Raw genomic sequence first — 21,264 nt, forward strand, 5'->3', positions numbered from 1 at the left:
ATAATATTGTCAAATATCTGCCGAGTTCTTCATCATCAATTTTAAAATAAAATAAAAAAAAAAAAAATCAGTTTGTTATCGTGGGTAATTTTTAATTTGTCAAAAAATGACCGCAGCCTGGATTTGAACCAGGGATCTTCAAGTGTCCTGAAACTTTGTGACTTAGATGAACCTAAGCTACCGCCACCGTCCATCTTACGGTATCAAATAATTATATCAAATTAAAGGAAATTTTATGTAGAAAAGAGTGAACAGACGAAACGCGCGATGTTTTGAGTTGGGTTCGAACCCAAGCTCTCAACAGTCCGAGTCTCGTGTACAAGTACACAAAGTTCCCCAATGTCTTGACGCCTTAACCACTTGGCCACTGCGGACTTAGCAAAAGTGAAAGTTTAATATTCACTTGATTCATCAACTCATCATATTAGGACTGTAATGATAATCAAAACAGGGGTTCGTATTTCTCTTTCTATTACACTAAAGTCCACGAAGGGTACTATCTTTGTTGCACTTGTGCAGTAAATGGAAACTTTGGCCGTTTTCCTCTTAAACAAACGAATATTGTCAAACAATTTAAGCGCATTTCGCCAGATTAGACACTAGTGCATCAATGTGCGGTCTGTATTTTGTATTTAGAGATTTTGTTTCCGAAAAAAACTCAGCCAAAAATATCTGATAACCACTGTTAAAAAAAAATTCAAGTTAATCAAATTCGTTTAAAATCCAGAAATTTTTTTTTTTTACCTTTTTTAGGGGGTACCCCACTTTGCCCGCAGAAATAAAAAATTTTTTATTCTCAACGGTAACTGAAAATTCCTTTTATTTTCTTTGAATATCATTAAAAAAAAAAGGTTTAGCGTATTTGAGTCCTCGAAAACTTGGCATTTCCTTAAGTACCCCCTTTTGCCCCTCCCTCCCCTAACCATGCATGAACGAATATAGTCATTTTTAGAATCTCATTTAGAATATCTGTAAATTATTAATTAAGTAATTTAATTAGGATTTATTGTCTTTATCAATATAAATGTCAGTTAAGATTAAATAATAAGAAAATAGTATATTACACACCTAGCCCTGATTTACAAAAGCGATCTACAATGATAAATGCCCATAAGAAGAGGGATTCAAAAGTATTCAAGGTATTCAAAAACATTAAAAAGTATTTAAAATTTTTTATTTCGAATCGCTTTAAATCGCTTTTTTTAATCAGGGAGGGAAGTAAAGTAAGAAATGTCTCAGATCGCATGTAATTGTTGGCCGAGGCGAAGCCGAGGTCAACAAACATGTGATCTGAGGCTTTCTCATTTACTTCCCGAGGAGTGTATACACTGAGAGAAAAAAGTGCATATTTTCAAGTAAAAATACTTGATTCAAGTATTTTAGATACTTAAATAGTGCCAAGTAAATAATTTCTTAATTCTAGTAAAAATACTTGTGAAATCTATTAATACTAAAAACTTAGGTTTAATAAAAAAATACTAATGTTAAATGATAGAAAATTAAAATTGAATATTTAAAATACTTGAAATAAATGATGAAAAAACTTTAATTTAGTAATTAAGATACTCCAAATAAATAATAAAAAGTCACATCTAGTAGTTGAAATACTCAAGTTCAATAATTAAAAATTAAAGATTAGTATTTAAAATACTCGTGATCAATATTGAAATATTTTAATTTAGCATTTAAAATACTTTAATTTAATAATTATAAGTTTTCATTTACTACTTAAAACACTAAAGTTTAATAATTAAAAATTTTCATTCAGTATTTGAACGACTTAAGAGGATGTGCCATCTATTCTCTTTCTCACACACATGTAAACGAACGGAACTGTCCTTGTTACACTTACATTAGCAAATGGAAATTTCAAATGAGCCGTTCTCAGAGATAAACTGCGATTTCCGAACGAGAAACATTTCATTCGATAAATAATAAGTTTACGCATCGAATGACATATTTTGTTTAATAATTTGGGTCTTTATCTGTGAAAACGGTTCATTTGAAAATCACCTGGTAAATTCTCTTAAGTTCAGTAATTAAAAATTTATATTTAGTATTCAAAATATTCAAGGTTAATAATTAAATCTTCTTATTTAGTATATGGCATGATCAATTCAATAATTACATATTTATATTTAGTATTTAAATTTAATCCGCATAGATGCTTCTTCGGATTCCCCTGCACTGTTATAGTTATGACTGTAAAGCATTCCAAAAATCTACTCTCAAGTATTTACCTCAAGGGTACTTGTACTCTTCTACTAGGATATTGTCCTGTTGCGAGTAGTTGACAGAGAGACGTTTTCATTCCTTTGAACGGAACTTATTACTTCTATTCTAACTGTCCAACTAGGAAAATGTTGCAGCGCTCTTCTGCGCCTAGCGGTGACTCCTGGTACTAATTTTTTCTTTCGCACTCTGCGTCTGCACATTTTGTTATTTTCACTCGCCTTATTTTTTCTCTATCTCTTTATTCATTTAAATTTATTTATTTTTTTTTACACGCATTATATTTTTTTGCGTTTATTTTTTTTTCTTTTAATAATTTTTTTTTTTTTATATATGAAAATATTGTGACTCGTCACACCATGATAAAAAATTCCTTAAGTTGAGAAAAAAATATTTTCAAACTGGAAAAAAAATCACTTGGACTGAGAAATTTTATTATTTAGTTTAAAATTTTTTTTTTTGTTTTAGTTCAAGAACTTTTTTTGTTGACTTAATACAAAAAATGTCTTTAGCCAAGAATAAAGATTCTTGATTTGAGAAAAAAATATTCTCAAACTGAAAAAAAAATTACTTAAGATGAGAAATTTTTTACTAAGTTTAAAATTTTTTTTGTTTTAGTTCAAGAACTTTTTTATTTGACTCAATACGAAAAATGTCTTTAGCCAAGAATAAAGTTTCTTGACTTGAGAAAAAATATTCTCGAACTTGGAAAAAAATTGCTTGGTCAAAGAAAGATTTTTCATGGCTTATGTAATTGCTTTTTTGAATATAGAAATATGTCAACTTAATTCAAGAAATAATTGCTTGTTACAAGTAACTCATGTATCTAGTAATATATTACGAGATCGAAGCAATAGTTGCTAAAAATAAGAAATATTATACTTCAATTTAGGAAAAATTTCTTGTTTTAAGTATTCACAGAAATAAGTAAAAAAAATACTTGAAAAAAATTTTTTTTTCTCTCAGTGTGGAGTTTCCTAAAAAAATGAAGAAAAAAAATTTTTTGGAAAAAAAAATGCTTTGAAAAATAATTTTTTTAGAAAAAAATAATTTTGCAAAAAAAAATATGTTTAAGAAAAGTTTTTGATAAAAACTTTTTGGCGATTTAAAAACATTTATTTACTCAATCATCAAGTTTTGAAAAAAAATTAAAAATCCATTTCCTGCCTACATTTAACTCAATTACAGTAACTTCAAAATTTTAGTTCCATTAACTAGATTTATATTTATAACAACTTTTTTATATTAAATCAGCAGTTATAATAAAAACAATTTTTATTTACATACACTAAAAAAATTAAGTTATAGTTAATTTTAAAACTCATATACTATCAACTAAATTTTTTTAGTTAAAACAACAATTTTCGTAGACTGAAAAATTTTAGTTCCTTGAATTAATTTTTTTTTTAGTTTGAGCATCATCAATTTTTAAATAAAATAAAAAAAAAAATCAGTTTGTTATCGTGCGTAATTTTTAATTTGTCAAAAAATGACCGCAGCCTGGATTTGAACCAGGGATCTTCAAGTGTCCTGAAACTTTGTGACTTAGATGAACCTAAGCTACCGCCACCGTCCATCTTACGGTATCAAATAATTATATCAAATTAAAGGAAATTTTATGTAGAAAAGAGTGAACAGACGAAACGCGCGATGTTTTGAGTTGGGTTCGAACCCAAGCTCTCAACAGTCCGAGTCTCGTGTACAAGTACACAAAGTTCCCCAATGTCTTGACGCCTTAACCACTTGGCCACTGCGGACTTAGCAAAAGTGAAAGTTTAATATTCACTTGATTCAATAGCTAGAAATTTAAAATTCGAGATTTTGTTAGGTATGACCCAGCATTAATAATTATGTAGGGCGTGTTCAGAAATACACTCTGGAGATGAAAAATTACCTATCCACGTGCGATTAATACCCTTGTAATGTTAAATCACACCTCTGCCCTGGTGGAAATTTTTCGGACTTTTCTCTGAGTAACTCTGAAAAAGTCTTTAGAACTTTAGAACCGAGTTCTTCAAAGAAAATTCCGCAAAATTTCCACCAGGGTGGTTCTACCAGAGGATATTTCTGAACGCAGGAGTTAAATATTTCTCTTCTAGAAGGTGTTTATTTTTTTTTGCTCTTTCTTGGCTATCGTCCCAATTTGGCCACATGCCAGTTTCTGTTGTATTGGTTTGACTTTAAGACTGGGCCGCACCTAACGAAATCTCGAATTTAAGAATTGTAATTATTTATTAAATAATTATCATAACAGTAATTTTCTTAGCTTCCGACTAAAAGCAGAAGACGAACTTCCTCGGAAGATTTTCATCATCCAAGTCCCATAAATATTCAAAAAGTAATTAGAATTCTTAAATTCGAGATTTCGTTAGGTACGGCGAGCCGTAATGGCGGTTCCCGCTCCAATTTGAATTTAAATTTTCCAGTTTATTTATTGATAAACTAAATATATTGGTTCTTATGTTGAGTTATATCAGTTGTAGTTTTTAATTAGTAGCAAAAATTCTATACGTAGTACAATATTTCTTGTATCCTGTTTTTAATTTCTGACTGTATCCAGAGTGTGTTTTTGAATATGCCCCTAGTGTTGGGTCAGCCAAACAATCCCCACTACGAAGCTAAAATATGCGTAGATGATGCTTGCGCAATCGAACAAAGGAACGTTAGCTAACCTAAAAAAGTTCGCCCAAATATCGTGACCTCAAAGATTGCATACGACGAATATTATACACAAGAAAATACGCAAGTAATTTAAAACTAGAATATTAATTAATTACTTTGTTAGCGAAACTTCATTAATTACAAAAATAATAATATTAATTAAAATTTTTCAAATTCTACAGGAATTCACATTCGATTATAATAATGCCGCGTTGCCCAGGTTTCATTTATGATTCGCTAAGCGATGATTTATCAGACTCTACAAGTGATGATCCATTTGACAGTGACGAGTCTGATCATTCCGAGGAAGAAGAATCTGAGCAAGAATTTAGCGATGATTTATTAGACTCTGCAAGTCATTCATCTGACAGCCATGAGTCTGATAATTTTGAAGAGAAAGCACCTGAACAAGAACCAAAAAAACTTGAAGACACGCCGCTCATTTCTGCTGTCAAAGAAAAAAATTTGGAATTAATTAAAAAGATCTTAGATTCTGACGTTGACGTCAACGAAACTGGCGCAGACCACAAGACAGCTCTTCACGTAGCTGTTGATGTTGAATATTCACCAGCTGTTGAGTGTTTGCTAGAGCATGGCGCCAATATCACTGCTGGAAATTTTGCTGTCGGTGATAACCCCGCTTTCTGGAATACTTCACTGCATGCTGCGGTAGAAAAAAACCACCTGGACATCGTCCAGTTATTTTTGACAAAAGAAATAAATGCAACCGCACTAAAAAAACATCACCAGGCCGCTTTGACTCGTGCAGTTGAACTCAAGAATGATAAAGCAATAAATTTTTTATCTGAAAATTCAAATTCAAATGTTTACAACAACTCAATAAACAAAATTCTCAAGAGTTTTTCTATGCAAGAATTATCAGAACTGGGTTACAGTGAAGATGCATTGATTATGTGGTTCAGCAAGTCCACAGAGATCAACAAACTAAATAAATTTAAAAAAACTCCCCTTTATTTAGCAGTTAGAAATGAAAATATCGATATGATTAAACTGTTAATTAGCAGCGGAGCAGACGTGAATGCTTCTAATTTTGACAATGAAACTGTTTTACACGCCGCCGTTCACTCAAACAATGAAGAAATAGTAAAACTTATACTTGATGATGAACTTTGTGACGTGAATATTAAAATGGATTCCGGTTTAACGCCACTTCACATCGCTGTGTCGAAAAATAATTTAAAAATCGTTGAACTTTTGATTAAAAATAATGCTAAGATTGATGTACGTGTCAATTACAAAGGTATGATTGGGTTTGCGCCCTACCACGTTGCTGTTCATGAAGATTTACTAGACATGACAAAATATTTTCTGGATACTCTTAAAGTAGACGTTAACATGAGGACCGGGGAAGATGAAACGGCGTTACATGTTGCCGCATTAACTAAAGTTGAGCTCGAAAATTATGACATGGTTGAATTATTAATAGACAGAGGTATTGCTGTCAATGAGTATTCAAAGACAAAGTACAAGAGTTACACGGCATTGCAGTATGCATTGTTACGAAGCAATAAGATTGATGTCTTTTACTTGCTGGTAGATAAAAAATGTTGTCTTAATACAACTCCAGAGGGCGGAATGACGGTTCTACATAGAGCTGTTTGCAAGAAAAATGAATGCATAGTAGAACCTATATTAGATGCTGGTGCTGATGTTAATTGCCAAAGTAATACTACTAATTACGAAGATATAACTCCTGTACTTGAGGCTATAAGATTGAATTTAAAGGATATTGTTGTCATGTTGATGAACAAGGGCGCAGATATAAATGCCACTGCTTATAATAAAGTCAATAAAGTCTATGAGTCTGCTGTTGATATCGCAATAAATCATAATGGAGATTTTGAAATGATAGAATTGGTTCTAGAACTAGGGGCTGATATAAATAAAGCTCATAAACATCAATGGACTTACGGTCATATTTCGAGGCTACTTAAAAATCATGTGACTAAAATGAAAATTGCTGGAATGGTTGTTTATAAAAAATTCGAGTCGTTGATTGAAACAGGAGACTTTTTGAAAAAATGTGACAATGAATGCGCAGTAAAAAAATTTAACGTTAAATGCAAGGAAGAAATTAAAAAGATGAAGGAGGAAAATATTGAAAACACAAATGTTTCTTATTATAAATTACTGGTACAAAATATCAATAAAGTAGACAGCTTTGTGGAAGATAAAAAAATTAAGACGATTATGCGGCGAGATGAGTTGAAAAAGAAGTTTCCACTGTATGGGGATTTGCTGCTCGCTCAGTGTAGAAGAGGAAAAATTCTTGATCTATCTTCAGAGTACTTTAAATTTGATTGGTGCTAGTGGAGGATCTACTTAACGTTTCAATTAAGGAAGATAAATTATTTACTTCAGTTAAAAGTTGAGCCTACTTATAACATTATTCGTTAAATAAATAAGTATTTTATTTATGTCAGTAAGCTACAGATGTAAACACTAATTTTTATATTTTTATAACTAAAATAAAATAGATTTGACTTGATAATTTGTATTTTATAATTTTGTAAAAGGAATTATTTATTTATTATTTTGTTTAAAATGTTTTTACTACACCGTAAAAATCGGAAGTGAATTCGGAAGAATTATGGGGTTTATTTAAACCCAAATTTACTTAGAGTTTTTTTAAAAAATCGCATATGGAGTAAATAGGGAGTTTGTATTTTCAGCAGAGTGATTTCGGAGTAGTGTCAATTTTATTTAAATCTCTGCCAGTTTTTATAAATTTTTAATAAATTCCGAAAATTACAAAAATATTTTAAATATTATATTTTATTTTAGAAAAAAGTAACCAATCAGTATAAGAATACATAAGTAGTACAAGCATTATAAGTAACTGGCAATAATTATTTTAGTAATTAACTTGTTGACGGAAATGCGGCTGGAATTTATTAGCTTTCAACTTTAATTTCATAAGGTATCTCGATTGAATACGTTGCATGAATCTAATATCCCTGACTTTCTTTGCCACTTCAACTTTCTGAGTTTCAGGCCATCCGATAGCTCGGTACTGACACAAAACGCGCCTTAATTTTTCGTTCTTCGGAATGGCAACCGCGCGATTCGGATCCAAATTCTGCTTGTAGTATTTCATGAGCGAGCGATGTCCGATGACGTTGCCCGAGGGTAAGACAAGCTGATAATCAGTGTCATCAATCTCAGGAATTTCGACATCTGCATCTGGATCATGATCTTCAGCATCTGGGTAACTCGATGAGTAATCGTACCAGTCGGAATACTCAGCCAAAGCTTCGCCTTCGTGCAGCATCTTGCAGTGTCCCTTGTCCAGCATGTGACCACGTGCAGCTTCAGCACTTTGGAACACTCGTCCGCGGTCGTTGCACCACAAACACATGAACCCAGCGAATACTTTCTCCCCTAAATAAACCAGCAAACCTCTGACGTCGATGCAGTACTCCGGGTCGGGTATGAAAAAACCATGAGCTTCATTCATGTGCTTCAAATTTTTTACAATCGACCTGCTGTGATGTTTACAAAATAGACAGCAGTTATTTTTAACTGGATTATCAGTATCCTCGATCCAGTCATCAGAGTCGACAGATTCAACATCTGAGTCTACTTCAACATTAAGTGAAGATGCTTTCTCGTCATCTTTGTCCGGCGAACCTATGGAACTAACGGCTTTGTGTATTAATTTGCCAGGACTTACTGTATTAATGTACTCTGCATCATCACGCGGTGGAATTTTCTCGTTCTTCAAAGACCTTTCCCTGTGTTTCTTAGACATGAGGTGATTCTCATACTGATTAGTGGTGTTGAATGTCTTGTGACAAACTTTACAACTTTCTTGCTCGGGAACTGCAGTCTCCTCGCCGCGCTGTTCAATTACTTTTGTCTGAAAATTCTCAGCTGTCACTGGAGGCAACTCAGCGACTTTACGTTTTAAATTGTAACGGTGCCAATCTGTTTTGTAATGTTGACGTTGGATTTCGGGATCTTTAAATGCAACTCGGCATGTTATGCATGTGTATGTTGTTGGTAAAGATTCAGTTTCCATTTTTTTTGCTCCAAAATCTTTAAATAAAATTATTAAATGTCATAAATTATTTCTTATATAAACTTGTTTTGAAAAATTCACACCAAAAAAAATAGCAGACGTGTGATAAATTTTGTAAACAAATGATCTATTATTTTTAAAAATTTTGACGTCTGGTATAAATTTTTTAAATTTATTTTTAGCAAAATGGAGTTTTTTTAATTTATAAATCCAAAATTTTGAAGTGTCTGCTGTTTTTATAAAAATTTTTAATTAATTTACGATTAATTATCAATCTAATTAATTAAGACTTACATTATTTGGTGTAATAAATAAGACAAATTACGTCAATCCACGTGTTGACAACAAATAGGACATGAATCACTTGTCTTGTTTTGTTAAAACCCAATAATTAAATTGTAATTAAATATTCTCATGTAAAAAAAAATTATTACATCACATAATTATAAAATATCCTCATAAATTATATTTTAAACAATTATATTTAACACGTTCAATTATTTAAAAGGTTATATGACATTTAATTTCCGCGCCTGCGTACTCCCGCTATCGAAAATTTTTAAATCGATTCGATATTTTGCGCCACTTGCAATTTATCCTCTTTTGAATTTTTATTTTATTAATTTTTAAATTTTACTGTTCATATAAAAAAAAAAAGAAAAACTTTCTAACAGTAAAATTAATTATATCATTTATTAATCTTATTAATAAATAAAAAAAAAATTAATTCAAATTAAAGAAAAGGAAGTGATAAAAACGTGATGGGAAGCCGCCATTTTTCTAAATACGTAGTGGAGTGAAAATGAAATTGTGTCGTTCATTTCATATTCGCAGTAGCATTCAGGCATGAGTTGTCTCTACAACCGGACGTTTATATCATTATAATTGTTTTATTTTATTATTATATTTATAATTACTCATTACGTTCACAAACGTAAAAAAACTAATTGTCAAATCCACTGCGTCGCCATTGTCAGGTAATTTAAATATTAAACCTAAAAATATATTTATTTACTTGTATAAAAATGTTGAATTTTTTTTTTGAGGTCGCTTCGACTGTTCGCGTATCTATATAATGTATATCTATATGTATAAATGTACAAAAGTATTGTGCGCAATATATATATATAGAAAGAAAGATACCCGACATATATATAAAACACACACTTTGATAATTTTAGGTAACCAGACGGTTGCGAGTAATATCGCCAAGTAAAATCACAGGGTGCTGCTCTTAACTGAGGGCCATCCATCTGTCCCAATTTCTTGCCCAACGGGTTACAAGTGAATTTTTTTTAACGCTAGAAAGCGGCCGTCCAGCAGGGCGTTACCATTTTATATGACTTTTCATCGACAACAAGGTAAATCATATATTTTTATTAATTATTTAATATGTAGTACAAATATTTATTATCAGTATAATACTCGAGCTCCGCTTCAGTCTCCATCTCCATCTCCATCTGCAATGTAATGGCTACTATCCTATATATATAATTACTTTCTAACCAGCTGGTCCGATTGCCAATATATATTTTCACAATTATTTAAATAAATAATAAATCACTCGGTATTATTTTATTTAAATGGTGATTTTTTATGATACTGAAATCAGCCGATGTCTGATAATTTTTTTTTTTAATGATAAATTTATAAAAAAAAAATTTTTTTTAATTGCACTTATAGTTTTTTTAATTTTCTTCAAGTGCATATTTTTATTTTTATTTTTATTTTTTTTAAATAAAGTTCAAAAAAATTCGAGAATTGTTAATTGTCTGCTATTTTCGGAATGATCCTGAAGTTAGCAGACAATTCAAAATTTTCGGATTTTTTTTTCAACAAATCAATTACAAAAAAATAAAAATATGCACATGTAGAAAATTTTAAAAACTACAGGTGCAATTTTTTCAAATTTTTTTCTTTTCAAATTTACCGCCTCAAATAAATCCAAAAATAATTAGATGTCTGCTAACTTCAGGATCATATTTTCGGAGCATGATTTTTTATGAGTGAATTTAGCAGACATCAGACAAATTTAAAATTATTAATAAATAAAGTAAATAATTAATAAAATAAAATTTCAAAAAAATGCAGATCTAAAAAATTTCGAAATCAATAAGTGTATCTATACTTTTAATTCTGAACCAAGTAAGCGACAATTTTTTAGCTGATTGAGCGTAAAACGAACCACTTGGGGGTAAGGAAACTGACTGTCACCGTCCTAGTGTACTGTAGAGTACTGGTGTATGCTGTTAATACTCAGCGAGACGGATGTCGGATTGTGCTCTCCTGCTGGGTGGCGGATGTGCGATGCTAACATTAAAAATCGAATTGCTAAGTACAGAGGAAGAAGCGATTAAATAAACGAGAGATTTAAATACCGAAAGAAAAGTACTAAAGATAATTTTTAATTTATCAATAAAAATCACCGTCTCTTTGAATACTTTTATTTATCCATGTGATAAATCTCACAAGTTTACTTTTTATATTTTCACAATAAAATTTGCGCAGGCGTTTTATTGTAAATACCGAGGCGCAAAATCACTGAGTAAAACCCCGTGGTTTCGCCCCTCATTTATTGATCGAGTGCGCAGTGCACCACTCTCTTTAAATGTATACAGATATATAAGCATGATATCAATGAGCAGTGCGGATTTGTATCATCTTAGATCAACGTCTGGCCGTTTTTCCTTGCGAGTTAAAAATCAACTCCGTGAATTTCACGAAATTTCATTTACTTTTCCGACTAGATGACTCAGCATCCACGTGACCTAGGTCATAGTTACACTGGGTACAAATTAATCTTAGTGATGTCTCGGTCTCTTCTCTAGTCTCTTCTTTCTTAGACAATATATATATATGATATACATAAATATATATGTCCGTTGCCATCGTAACTAGTGATTTATTGGTAAACTGCGTACATTGAACTTGTTTTAAACTCATCCACTGTTACGACACTCTAGTGTCATCTAAGGAAATATCATCAACATTTAAATTAATGTTTTATATTAAAATACAGTATCCGTAACTGATTAAACCTCTTAATTATTTATTTACATCCTCTTCATTACCATCTCATTAAAATATTTATTTTACAATAGATAAAATAACTAAGATTATAAATACTGAGGCTTTTTTTTACTGCGGGTATGATTAAGATTTTTTTTTTTTAAAGATAATTTAAATTTTATGAATGAAATGTTTATTGAATAAATAATAAGTTTTGGTTTTAATAATTATAATAATAATAGTAAATAAATAAATATGTTGATTGTGAAGAAATAAAATTTATATGAATAAATTAAAAGCAAAAGTTGAATTTAAATTAAAACCGTCTAAAAGTTTCACTCGCTAAAACTCTCTGGTTACGACATTCTTCAACTAGCTTCTTGGTTTTTTTTTATTTCTATTCTAAATTAGAAGGTTCCAATGCTATTTCTTCCGCATTTATAAATATATATATTTAAATAAATGTAATTGAGAGCCACTGTATATATAAATAAATATACTCTTATATTTATAATTGTATAAATTTATCAAGTAAGTTGAATTGGTGATAAATGATAAATAATAACCAGCAATTTTATAAATATTTTAAATAAAATTATACTTTAAAGATCAGTTGGAAATTTATCTATTTCAAAATAAATATATGAAATATAAATTTATACTAAAGATTTTTAAAATGTTTATCTTGAAATTATAAATAATAAGTAATCTGTTTATAAAAACTTGTTAATAATCTCATGTCTATTAATTATTTCCTTTCTGCGTGGACACGTGACCAGATTAATGATAAATTCCCACTCGTTAAAAATACAAATGAATCACAATCACAAGTGAAATAAAAAATAATGATAATAATAAAAATGACAATGAATTATCTTTATTCTATAAAGCATTTTAATGTAATAGATAAGACGTAATCATCAGTAGAAATACAATCAGTCATTTAGGATCAGTAATAAATTTTTACCCCCTGTAACTATGACCTAGGTCACGTGGATGCTGAGTCATCTAGTCGGAAAATTAAATGAAATTTCGTGAAATTCACGGAGTTGATTTTTAACTCGTAAGGAAAAACGACCAGACGTTGATCTAAGATGATACAAATCCGCACTGCTCATTGATATCATGCTTATATATCTGTATACATTTAAAAAGAGTGGTGCACTGCGCACTCGATCAATAAATGAGGAGCGAAACCACGGGGTTTTACTCAGTGATTTTGCGCCTCGGTATTTACAATAAAACGCCTGCGCAAATTTTATTGTGAAAATATAAAAAGTAAACTTGTGAGATTTATCACATGGATAAATAAAAGTATTCAAAGAGACGGTGATTTTTATTGATAAATTAAAAATTATCTTTAGTATTTTTCTTCCGGTATTTAAATCCCTCGTTTATTTAATCGCTTCTCCCTCTTTACTTAGCGATTCGATTTTTAGTGTTAGCATCGCGCATCCGCCACCCAGCAGGAGAGCACAATCCGACACCCGTCTCGCTGAGTATTAACAGCATACACCAGTACTCTACAGTACACTAGGACAGTGACAGTCAGTTTCCTTACCCCCAAGTGCTTCGTTTTACGCTCAATCAGCTAAAAAATTGTCGCTTACTTAGTTCAGAATTAAAAGTATAGTTATAGAAGTAGTTTGTTGTGTTTTATCGCTGGGAGTTAAGGAAAATTTTGATTAATTAAAGTTGGATCTATTGATCCCACGGTTTTTAATCAGCATCTGCAGCGATAGAGCTCTACAGACCAAAAAACGACTTATGCGTCTACGAGCAGGTAAAAAAATAGATAACATCAAAATATTTCGACACTTTCATTGACCTAGATTTAATAATTTACTTTTTTTATCTATTCCCTATTTATTTTTAAAAACAAATTAAATAGGTCACGGTTAGTTTCTGTAATTTATGAATAAATTATTCATTTTTGTGGACATAAGAGTGTTTGGAAATGAATTTAAATCAATATGTATACATTATAAGGTTGTCATCGATAATTGCGCATAGACATACTATTTATTATCAACGTCACGACGTGTACGTCAATATCATGCTTGGTCAGCTCTTGAAAATTACACGATAAAAATAATTAGCTATACTTTATTTGTTTAGTTTTTTTTATGATGTAGGTCACTCGGGGTTTTAATTAAAATTTTAAAAATTTAATTGCAGAATATAAATCTAGTTGATTAGGAAACTAGATCTATTTCATCTGCAGCTGCAGCCTTTATATAAAAAATTTATTATGAGTGCAAATGTAGCAGATAATTAAAAATTTTTAAATATTTTTTCAACAAATTAAAAAAAAATAAATAAATCTCAAAATATGCACGTATAGAAAATCAAAAAAACTTTATGAGAAATTTTTTGAAAAATTTTTTTTTATAATTCATCGCTTTAAAAAATTAGACGTCAGCTAACTTCAGTATCATACATTTTTTTATTACATAAAAAAAAGTAAATAATTGAAACCATAAAATTAAAAAAAAATGCATGTACTGAATTTTGAATTTTCTAAACATGAATTTTTTATTTTTATTTTAATTTATTATTTTAAAGTTTTAAAAATTTTTAAATGTCCGCTAACTTTACTATCATAACTAAATTATATGTTGACCATAATATGTATTAAAAATATATCAGTAATAACTACATATCAGCAAATATATAAATATTTAAAAAATATAAACTATTTCGGTTAAGAAATTGATGAGAAGAAGGTGTCAAGCAGCGCGAGGTACGCCTGCTTTCAGATAACGTTATCGATCGTACGTGCATCGAAATCGTGTGTATTATTTTTTCATATATATACATATGTACATATTAATGTTCATGTTCACATACATGACTACAAGAATAAGACGGTAATAAATGTAATGTTGATTATTAAAAGAACGTGCAATTGATTTTCACCGACTCTAGTGTACATTGTACATAATAAATTCCGTGTGATTGCAGTTACTACTTTTTTTTTAAAACTTACTCATATTATATACTTATTTGTTAATAATTTACTGGGATAAATAATAAATTATTGAGGGAAAATGTATAAATCCATTGTTGATATAAAATAAAAACGATTTGTCAAGACAGAAGACAGGCTTCCTTTGAACTCGATCACCTAATCCTGTTTGCTTGTGTTGTAGGGATTGTATAACCGTTTTATTGTTTGAGTTGTGCACAATATTTTTATTTTATAAACTATAACTGATATCGTTACGCAATCACAGTTACCAATTACCGATTACTGGTTATTTATTTTTTAAAAATAAACAAATGAACGAGTAATTAACATTTCGGATAATTGACATATTTTACTAAATTTATTTGGTTATTTATTGATAAAGTTATTTATCATGATCTTTAAGCTTTATTTTTGGTTGAGTAAAGACGATTATTTTGGCACGCGAGTACGCGATGCCAATTATTTTGTTGGACGTTAAAAATTAAAACCCATAATAAAAATTTTAATTACTATTAAGTATTAAGTATGTGAGTCTAATTATCGTAGGATTAAATTTATGTAATTTTTATATTTTTTTTTTACAGAAACATTCAGGATATCATCCAGAGGGAAAGGATCCAGTAGTAAAGGCGGCGGTGGCAGGACACTGTCCAGACGTAAAATTGACAGCAAAATTATAGCAAAAACTAATTTAATTAGTTCAGTTGTTGGTGAGTCATTATCTACACCATCGCTGTTATCATCGCAATTATCATTGCGACTAACGGGATCATCAGGAGCGTCGTCATCGGTAGGAGTAAGGTGGTGTGCTGATAAAATTACTGTAAACAAGAGATACGGACCAGCAGCGTGTATGATCATTGAAAACTATCCCCCTCTGCCCACAAGATCGCGGCATAATACCAATCAAGATACCACCCAACGTTTATTGAACCATCTAGTCCTGCCTAAGCACAGATCCTCAAAATTTTCCAGTAACAGGCATCGAAAGCTTTACCAGCCGTTTAGGGAGACGTGACTGTCATTATCAAGTTGTGCGGCAGATATTAAAGTTGCTGCTAATACAACTAAATTGTCAGACAATACTTTAAACACAAATCATCCTGACTCGATCGTGTTTTCGCTACCACGAGGTAGCTCTTGTACCAAACAGCGAGCGTACAGTAATACCGATCAAACTGACGCATCAGGAGGTCGCACATATTTTAATCAAGCGACACGTTAGAAAAACGAGGACTAAGACATTGCCAACTTGATTGTTTTTAAGAAAAGCAAAAGGAGCGGGTTAAAATTGAGCGGTTAAAGAAAAAATATAAAAGAGAATACTGGGGGTTGAGTTATAGGGACAAATCAAATAGATTATTATTGGATTATCTTATAAATTTTAAAATTTATTAGCATAACTTTTGTCATCATGGGTAGTTTAAACGTAAATCGTAATGTTAGCGATGCTTTCTATCGTTACAAAATGCCCCGCATCCAAGCTAAAGTCGAGGGCAAAGGCAATGGAATTAAAACCGTGATTGTCAATATGATTGATGTCGCAAAAGCTATTGGAAGACCGGCGACTTATCCAACAAAATATTTTGGCTGTGAATTGGGTGCACAAACGCAATTTGATTTTAAGAATGAACGTTTCATTGTCAATGGCTCGCACGAGGCAGCTAAATTACAGGATCTGCTTGACGGTTTCATAAGAAAATATGTACTGTGTCCAGCTTGTGATAATCCGGAGACAGAATTGATTGTCAGCGCTAAGAAGGGAACGATATCGCAGGGTTGCAAAGCTTGCGGACATCATGGTTTACTTGAGAGCAACCACAAATTAAATACTTACATTCTGAAAAATCCGCCTAGTCTTAATCCCGCAGCTCAGGGCAGTTCTTTGACTGAAGGTAAACGCGGCAAACGTTCCAAGAAAGTTAACGGCGATTCTAATGGCGATCGTTCTGGTTCACCGGACAATGACACCAGCACCACTGATATTGTTGTCGAGGCACCGGAGATAATCGCTGAGGACAAAAAAGTCGATGATGTGGCCGACGTTAAATGGGCCGTCGATGTTTCGGAGGAAGCGGTCCGTGCACGGCTCCAGGATCTGACCGAAGGCGCCAAGGGGATGACCATCAGCGAGGATCTTGAGAAAAGCGAGAAAGAGCGCATGGATATTTTTTACAAACTTGTTAAAACACGTCGCGATGCTGGACAACTTGATAATCACAAGGAGCTCGTCAGCGAGGCTGATCGACTTGAAATAAAGACCAAGGCACCGCTAGTACTTGCTGAGCTGTTGTTCGACCAAGGGATTGCTGCTCAAGTTAAGAAGCACCGCGTACTCTTGCTACGTTTCACTCATGATGATATAAAAGCACAAAAATATTTGATTCGTGGTATTGAACAGGTGATTGCTTTACACAAGGACGCACTTATGAATAAAGTCCCTGGTATTCTCAAGGTGATTATTGTTTATTTAATAAACTACTACTTGATTTTTTTTTTTAATAGATTTTTAAATGACAATAATGTTGTAAAATTTATTTACAGTTGTGGTTAATGTAAATATTAATATATTTATTTTTATTTTATAGCTTTTTTACGACAATGATATCCTAGAAGAGAAAGCTTTGTTCGAATGGGCGAGCAAAGTAAGTAAGAAGTACGTTTCGAAAGATCTGTCACAGGAAATTCACGACAAAGCAGCACCATTTATTACCTGGCTCAAGGAAGCTGAGGAAGAGGAATCAGAGTCTGAGGAAGAGGATGAGGATGATGATTTAGAGGTACACATTTTTTACCAGACAGTTGATATTTATTGTAAAATAATTTTTGTAAATATGTATTTATTTAATTGTTTTTTTTTTTTTAGATCGAGTATGATGACCGAGCCAAGCAGCCGCTCAAACAGCAACAACAGCAGAATCAAAAAGCTCCACCCAAACCTGTGGTAGATGATTCCGATGAAGAAAATGACGTTGACATCGATGCCATTTAAAAAAAAATGATAATTATTGATAATACACTCAATGAATTTTTACACCGGCTAATTAATTGAAACCAATTAAAATAATAATTATAAACACTAAAAATTCAACTTTTACTTTACCTCAGAACTCAATGGACACAAAACTTATTACCGAAAGTTCTCATTATGAATTAAAAAAAATCTTTTTAGTCATTTTTATGTTAAACCTTTTTTTTTTTTTTAATATTATTAATTTTCTTATTGAGATAAATGCATAATAAACATTACCTGCATTGTCTTGACACCCAGTCCTTTTAATTTAAAATGAAAAATTGATTAATAATTTTTATTTTCAATTGATTTACATATTACTATAAATTGTTTATTATTAAGGCCGTTTTTCATTGTATCTATTAAAATATTATGATTATTAAATAAAAATATGGTTTATTGCAAATACTTTTTTTCATATTTCCCTATAAATATTAATAACTGATTTAAAAATTGGGCATTAATTTATTTAAATGAAAGGTGGCACGTCTAAATACCCGAAGACAAATCACCCGCGACAAAATACCCGACGACAAAATACCCGACGACAAAATACCCGCAAACCAAAACACCCTCGACAAAACACCCGCAATTAATTTTTTTATGTGTGGGTATATTTTTTTAATTGCACACACACAAAAATCGTGAAAAAAGGGCGCTATGCTTCACACCTTTTTATGTATGGGTACATTGATATAATTACTTTAAATATCATTATTATATTAAATATGATTTATATTATAATTTTTTTAATTATTTTATATTATATACTATATATTTACTATTTTTTTTTGTCTAAATACAATGCTGAAGGAATTCAACATCTATATTATTTATAGATATTTTGGACTGCGAGTATTTCATCGTGGGTATTTTGTCGTCGGGTATTTTGGCATCGGGTATTTTGTCGCGGGTATTTTGGTTTGCGGGTGTTTTGTCGCGGGTATTTTGTCGTAGGGTGAATTGTTACGCAACCTTTATTTAAATAGAGTAGAAGTAAATTCGTTTAAAATCCAGAAATTTTTTTTTTTACCTTTTTTAGGGGGTACCCCACTTTGCCCGCAGAAGTGAAAAATTTTTTTTTCAACGGTAATTGAAAATTTCTTCTCTTTCTCTCTAATAAATATTAATTAGACACAAAAATATGTATTCATTTAGAATATATATATATATATATTTGTTCGAGGTTAATGAATATATATTTGAACCTAATGATTATTGATTTAAAAGTTATAGTGTTACGCAGCAGCAGCTGGAGTAGTTCGGTGCTCGCCACTAGATCGCGCCCACCATTTGTGGTGTCCCTGGTAAGATACTTATTTCAACGTTTTTATATTCCGACGCTTAAAGAATACGAATAATACCATTTTAAATATTTATTTATTTTCTAAAAAAAAAAGAAATTCAAACACTTCTTAATGAGATAAAAAAAAAACTCTTGCATTCACTTCTTTAATAAATTTAATTTATAGTGACAAATTCAGAACGCCTCACCATTAACTTTTTTTTTTTTATTATTATCACTCGAAAACAGTCAATGACGAAAATACTTAAAGTAAAGATCTCAAAACTAAATGAATTTAGACAGAAAAATTCTTAAATAACTTACAAGAGTGATACTTTTATACGACACTCGTTCCTACGCCTATCTCGATTTTTAATCGTGAAAAGCTGCACACTCTTTATTTCTTTCTTGAGAATAAATTTTAAAAACTATGCTTTCGGCCGTTCTGAATGGAAAAAATTACTCACTAATTGCAATAAGACGATGCTTCGGGAAGATATTTTATTAACGCCGTTATTGGCGTACAACCGATTATTCGTGACTTTCGGCAGCTTGTTCAAATTTGCTGATTCCAGCTTATCCAATGGATAAAGTTTGGTAGTCGTGGACTTCAGGTTTGTATGGCGAACTATATCCCGGTACCTATTTTCCGAAATTTCTTGAGCGCTATAAAGAAAAACATTTATTTCAATGAATAAAAATAATTAGCGAGAGTGGGTAATAATTACATAAATGCATTAAGTGAGAAAAAACTTTATTACATACACTGAGAAAAAATTTATCTTCGGACAATCAAATTGGTTTTGTTAAATTCTGTTAAACTGAAATTTATTTGGGACAACTAAATTTTATTACGTCAATATAATCTATTTTATCATTTTTAACAAGTGATTTAATAGACTCTATTTTGTTGACATTAATATTTTTCTCTCTAAGATAATAAAATCATTTGGTAGAGTTGAGAAAATATTTATTTAATGGAGAACTAAACTATTTTGTAGTGCCAACAAATCCAAATATTAGAGCAAAATATTATTATATTAACTCTAATAAATATTAATTAGACACAAAAAAATATATTCATTTAGAATAAATATATATATTTGTTCGAGGTTAATGAATATATATTTGAACCTAATGATTATTGATTTAAAAGTTATGGTGTTAGGCAGCAACAGCTGGAGTAGTTCGGTGCTCGCCACTAGATCGCGCCCACCATTTGTGGTGTCCCTGGTAAGATACTTATTTCAGAGTTTTTATATTCCGAGCTTGAAGCACTTATGGGATGAGTGATCCGCTGGAAATTTTTAATAGTAACATAGCGGAAAATTAATTGTCGTCCTGAACAGTTTTTGTCATAGTACGAAAAAAGTACTTGTGTAGGAAATAATCTATTTTGTTGGTGGATTACAAAATATTTAGTTAAACCAACCAAATATATAATTGGCAATGGACAATCAAATCTTTTTCTTGTCATAACTCAAAATTAGTCGTCAAGAGAAAATTTTTTTCTCAGTGTAGTTTTCTTTTTTTTTTTTAAACAAAATCCACGTCTTGCATGAAAACAAGCACAAATAAAAAACACTTTTCTTTTTTTTTTCAAAGAAAAAAATTAATCGAGAACTATTATTGAGATTTCACTGCATATGGTCACGTTTTTTATGGCCGTAACCGAAAGTTTATTTTATGCAATATTACTTATTTTTTATCTTAGGACTATCTTACGGCTTATCTTTACGCAATCCTTTCCCATAATAGAATATGGCTAATCATCTCATTGATGTGTGACAAGTTCGATGTCGTGCTTCATTATTTTAATTCTACAGGTGTTTTTAAGCGTTTTACAGAAATGCGTGCGCTCCATTTTCTTAGCGCGAAATTTTTTTATTTAATGTTTCGTTTATTTCCTTATGTTTTTTTTTTTGTACTATTATTAATTTCTCATTATTGAGATAAATGCAAAATAAAAATTACCTGCATTGTCTTGACGCCCAGTCCTTTTAATTTAAAATAAAAGATTGATTAATAATTTCTATTTTCAATTGATTTAC

General features: G+C 30.9%; 4 protein-coding genes across 5 annotated transcripts; 3 read left to right on the forward strand and 1 right to left on the reverse strand.

Moving 5' to 3' along the window:
* Positions 1–4,838: 4,838 nt before the first annotated feature.
* Positions 4,839–7,416, forward strand: LOC130669260 (putative ankyrin repeat protein RF_0381). The gene is made up of 2 exons (XM_057472029.1): positions 4,839–4,978; positions 5,076–7,416. Exon 2 carries the CDS (start codon positions 5,098–5,100, stop codon positions 7,222–7,224), a length of 2,127 nt encoding a protein of 708 aa, XP_057328012.1. The 5' UTR covers positions 4,839–4,978; positions 5,076–5,097; the 3' UTR covers positions 7,225–7,416.
* A 255-nt stretch (positions 7,417–7,671) lies between these two features.
* On the reverse strand, positions 7,672–9,488 carry LOC130669262 (cytoplasmic 60S subunit biogenesis factor ZNF622). Its single transcript, XM_057472031.1, has 2 exons — positions 9,230–9,488; positions 7,672–8,952 (listed from the first exon to the last, which is right to left on the reverse strand). Exon 2 carries the CDS (start codon positions 8,933–8,935, stop codon positions 7,769–7,771), a length of 1,167 nt encoding a protein of 388 aa, XP_057328014.1. The 5' UTR covers positions 8,936–8,952; positions 9,230–9,488; the 3' UTR covers positions 7,672–7,768.
* Positions 9,489–9,732: 244 nt separating this feature from the next.
* On the forward strand, positions 9,733–15,938 carry LOC130669263 (uncharacterized). Of its 2 annotated transcripts, none has more exons than XM_057472033.1 (3): positions 9,733–9,912; positions 10,117–10,296; positions 15,500–15,938. In XM_057472033.1, exons 2-3 carry the CDS (start codon positions 10,275–10,277, stop codon positions 15,931–15,933), a joined length of 456 nt encoding a protein of 151 aa, XP_057328016.1. In that variant the 5' UTR covers positions 9,733–9,912; positions 10,117–10,274; the 3' UTR covers positions 15,934–15,938. The 2 variants fall into 2 exon arrangements, with proteins under 2 accessions (XP_057328016.1, XP_057328017.1); XM_057472034.1 differs by lacking the exons at positions 9,733–9,912; positions 10,117–10,296 and adding exons at positions 13,104–13,273; positions 13,384–13,727.
* Positions 15,939–16,328: 390 nt separating this feature from the next.
* On the forward strand, positions 16,329–18,336 carry LOC130669261 (eukaryotic translation initiation factor 5). Its single transcript, XM_057472030.1, has 3 exons — positions 16,329–17,370; positions 17,504–17,695; positions 17,782–18,336. Exons 1-3 carry the CDS (start codon positions 16,330–16,332, stop codon positions 17,905–17,907), a joined length of 1,359 nt encoding a protein of 452 aa, XP_057328013.1. The 5' UTR covers position 16,329; the 3' UTR covers positions 17,908–18,336.
* The last annotated feature ends 2,928 nt before the right edge of the window (positions 18,337–21,264 follow it).

Source organism: Microplitis mediator, chromosome 6, assembly GCF_029852145.1.
Source record: "Microplitis mediator isolate UGA2020A chromosome 6, iyMicMedi2.1, whole genome shotgun sequence".
Lineage (NCBI taxonomy): Eukaryota > Metazoa > Arthropoda > Insecta > Hymenoptera > Braconidae > Microplitis > Microplitis mediator.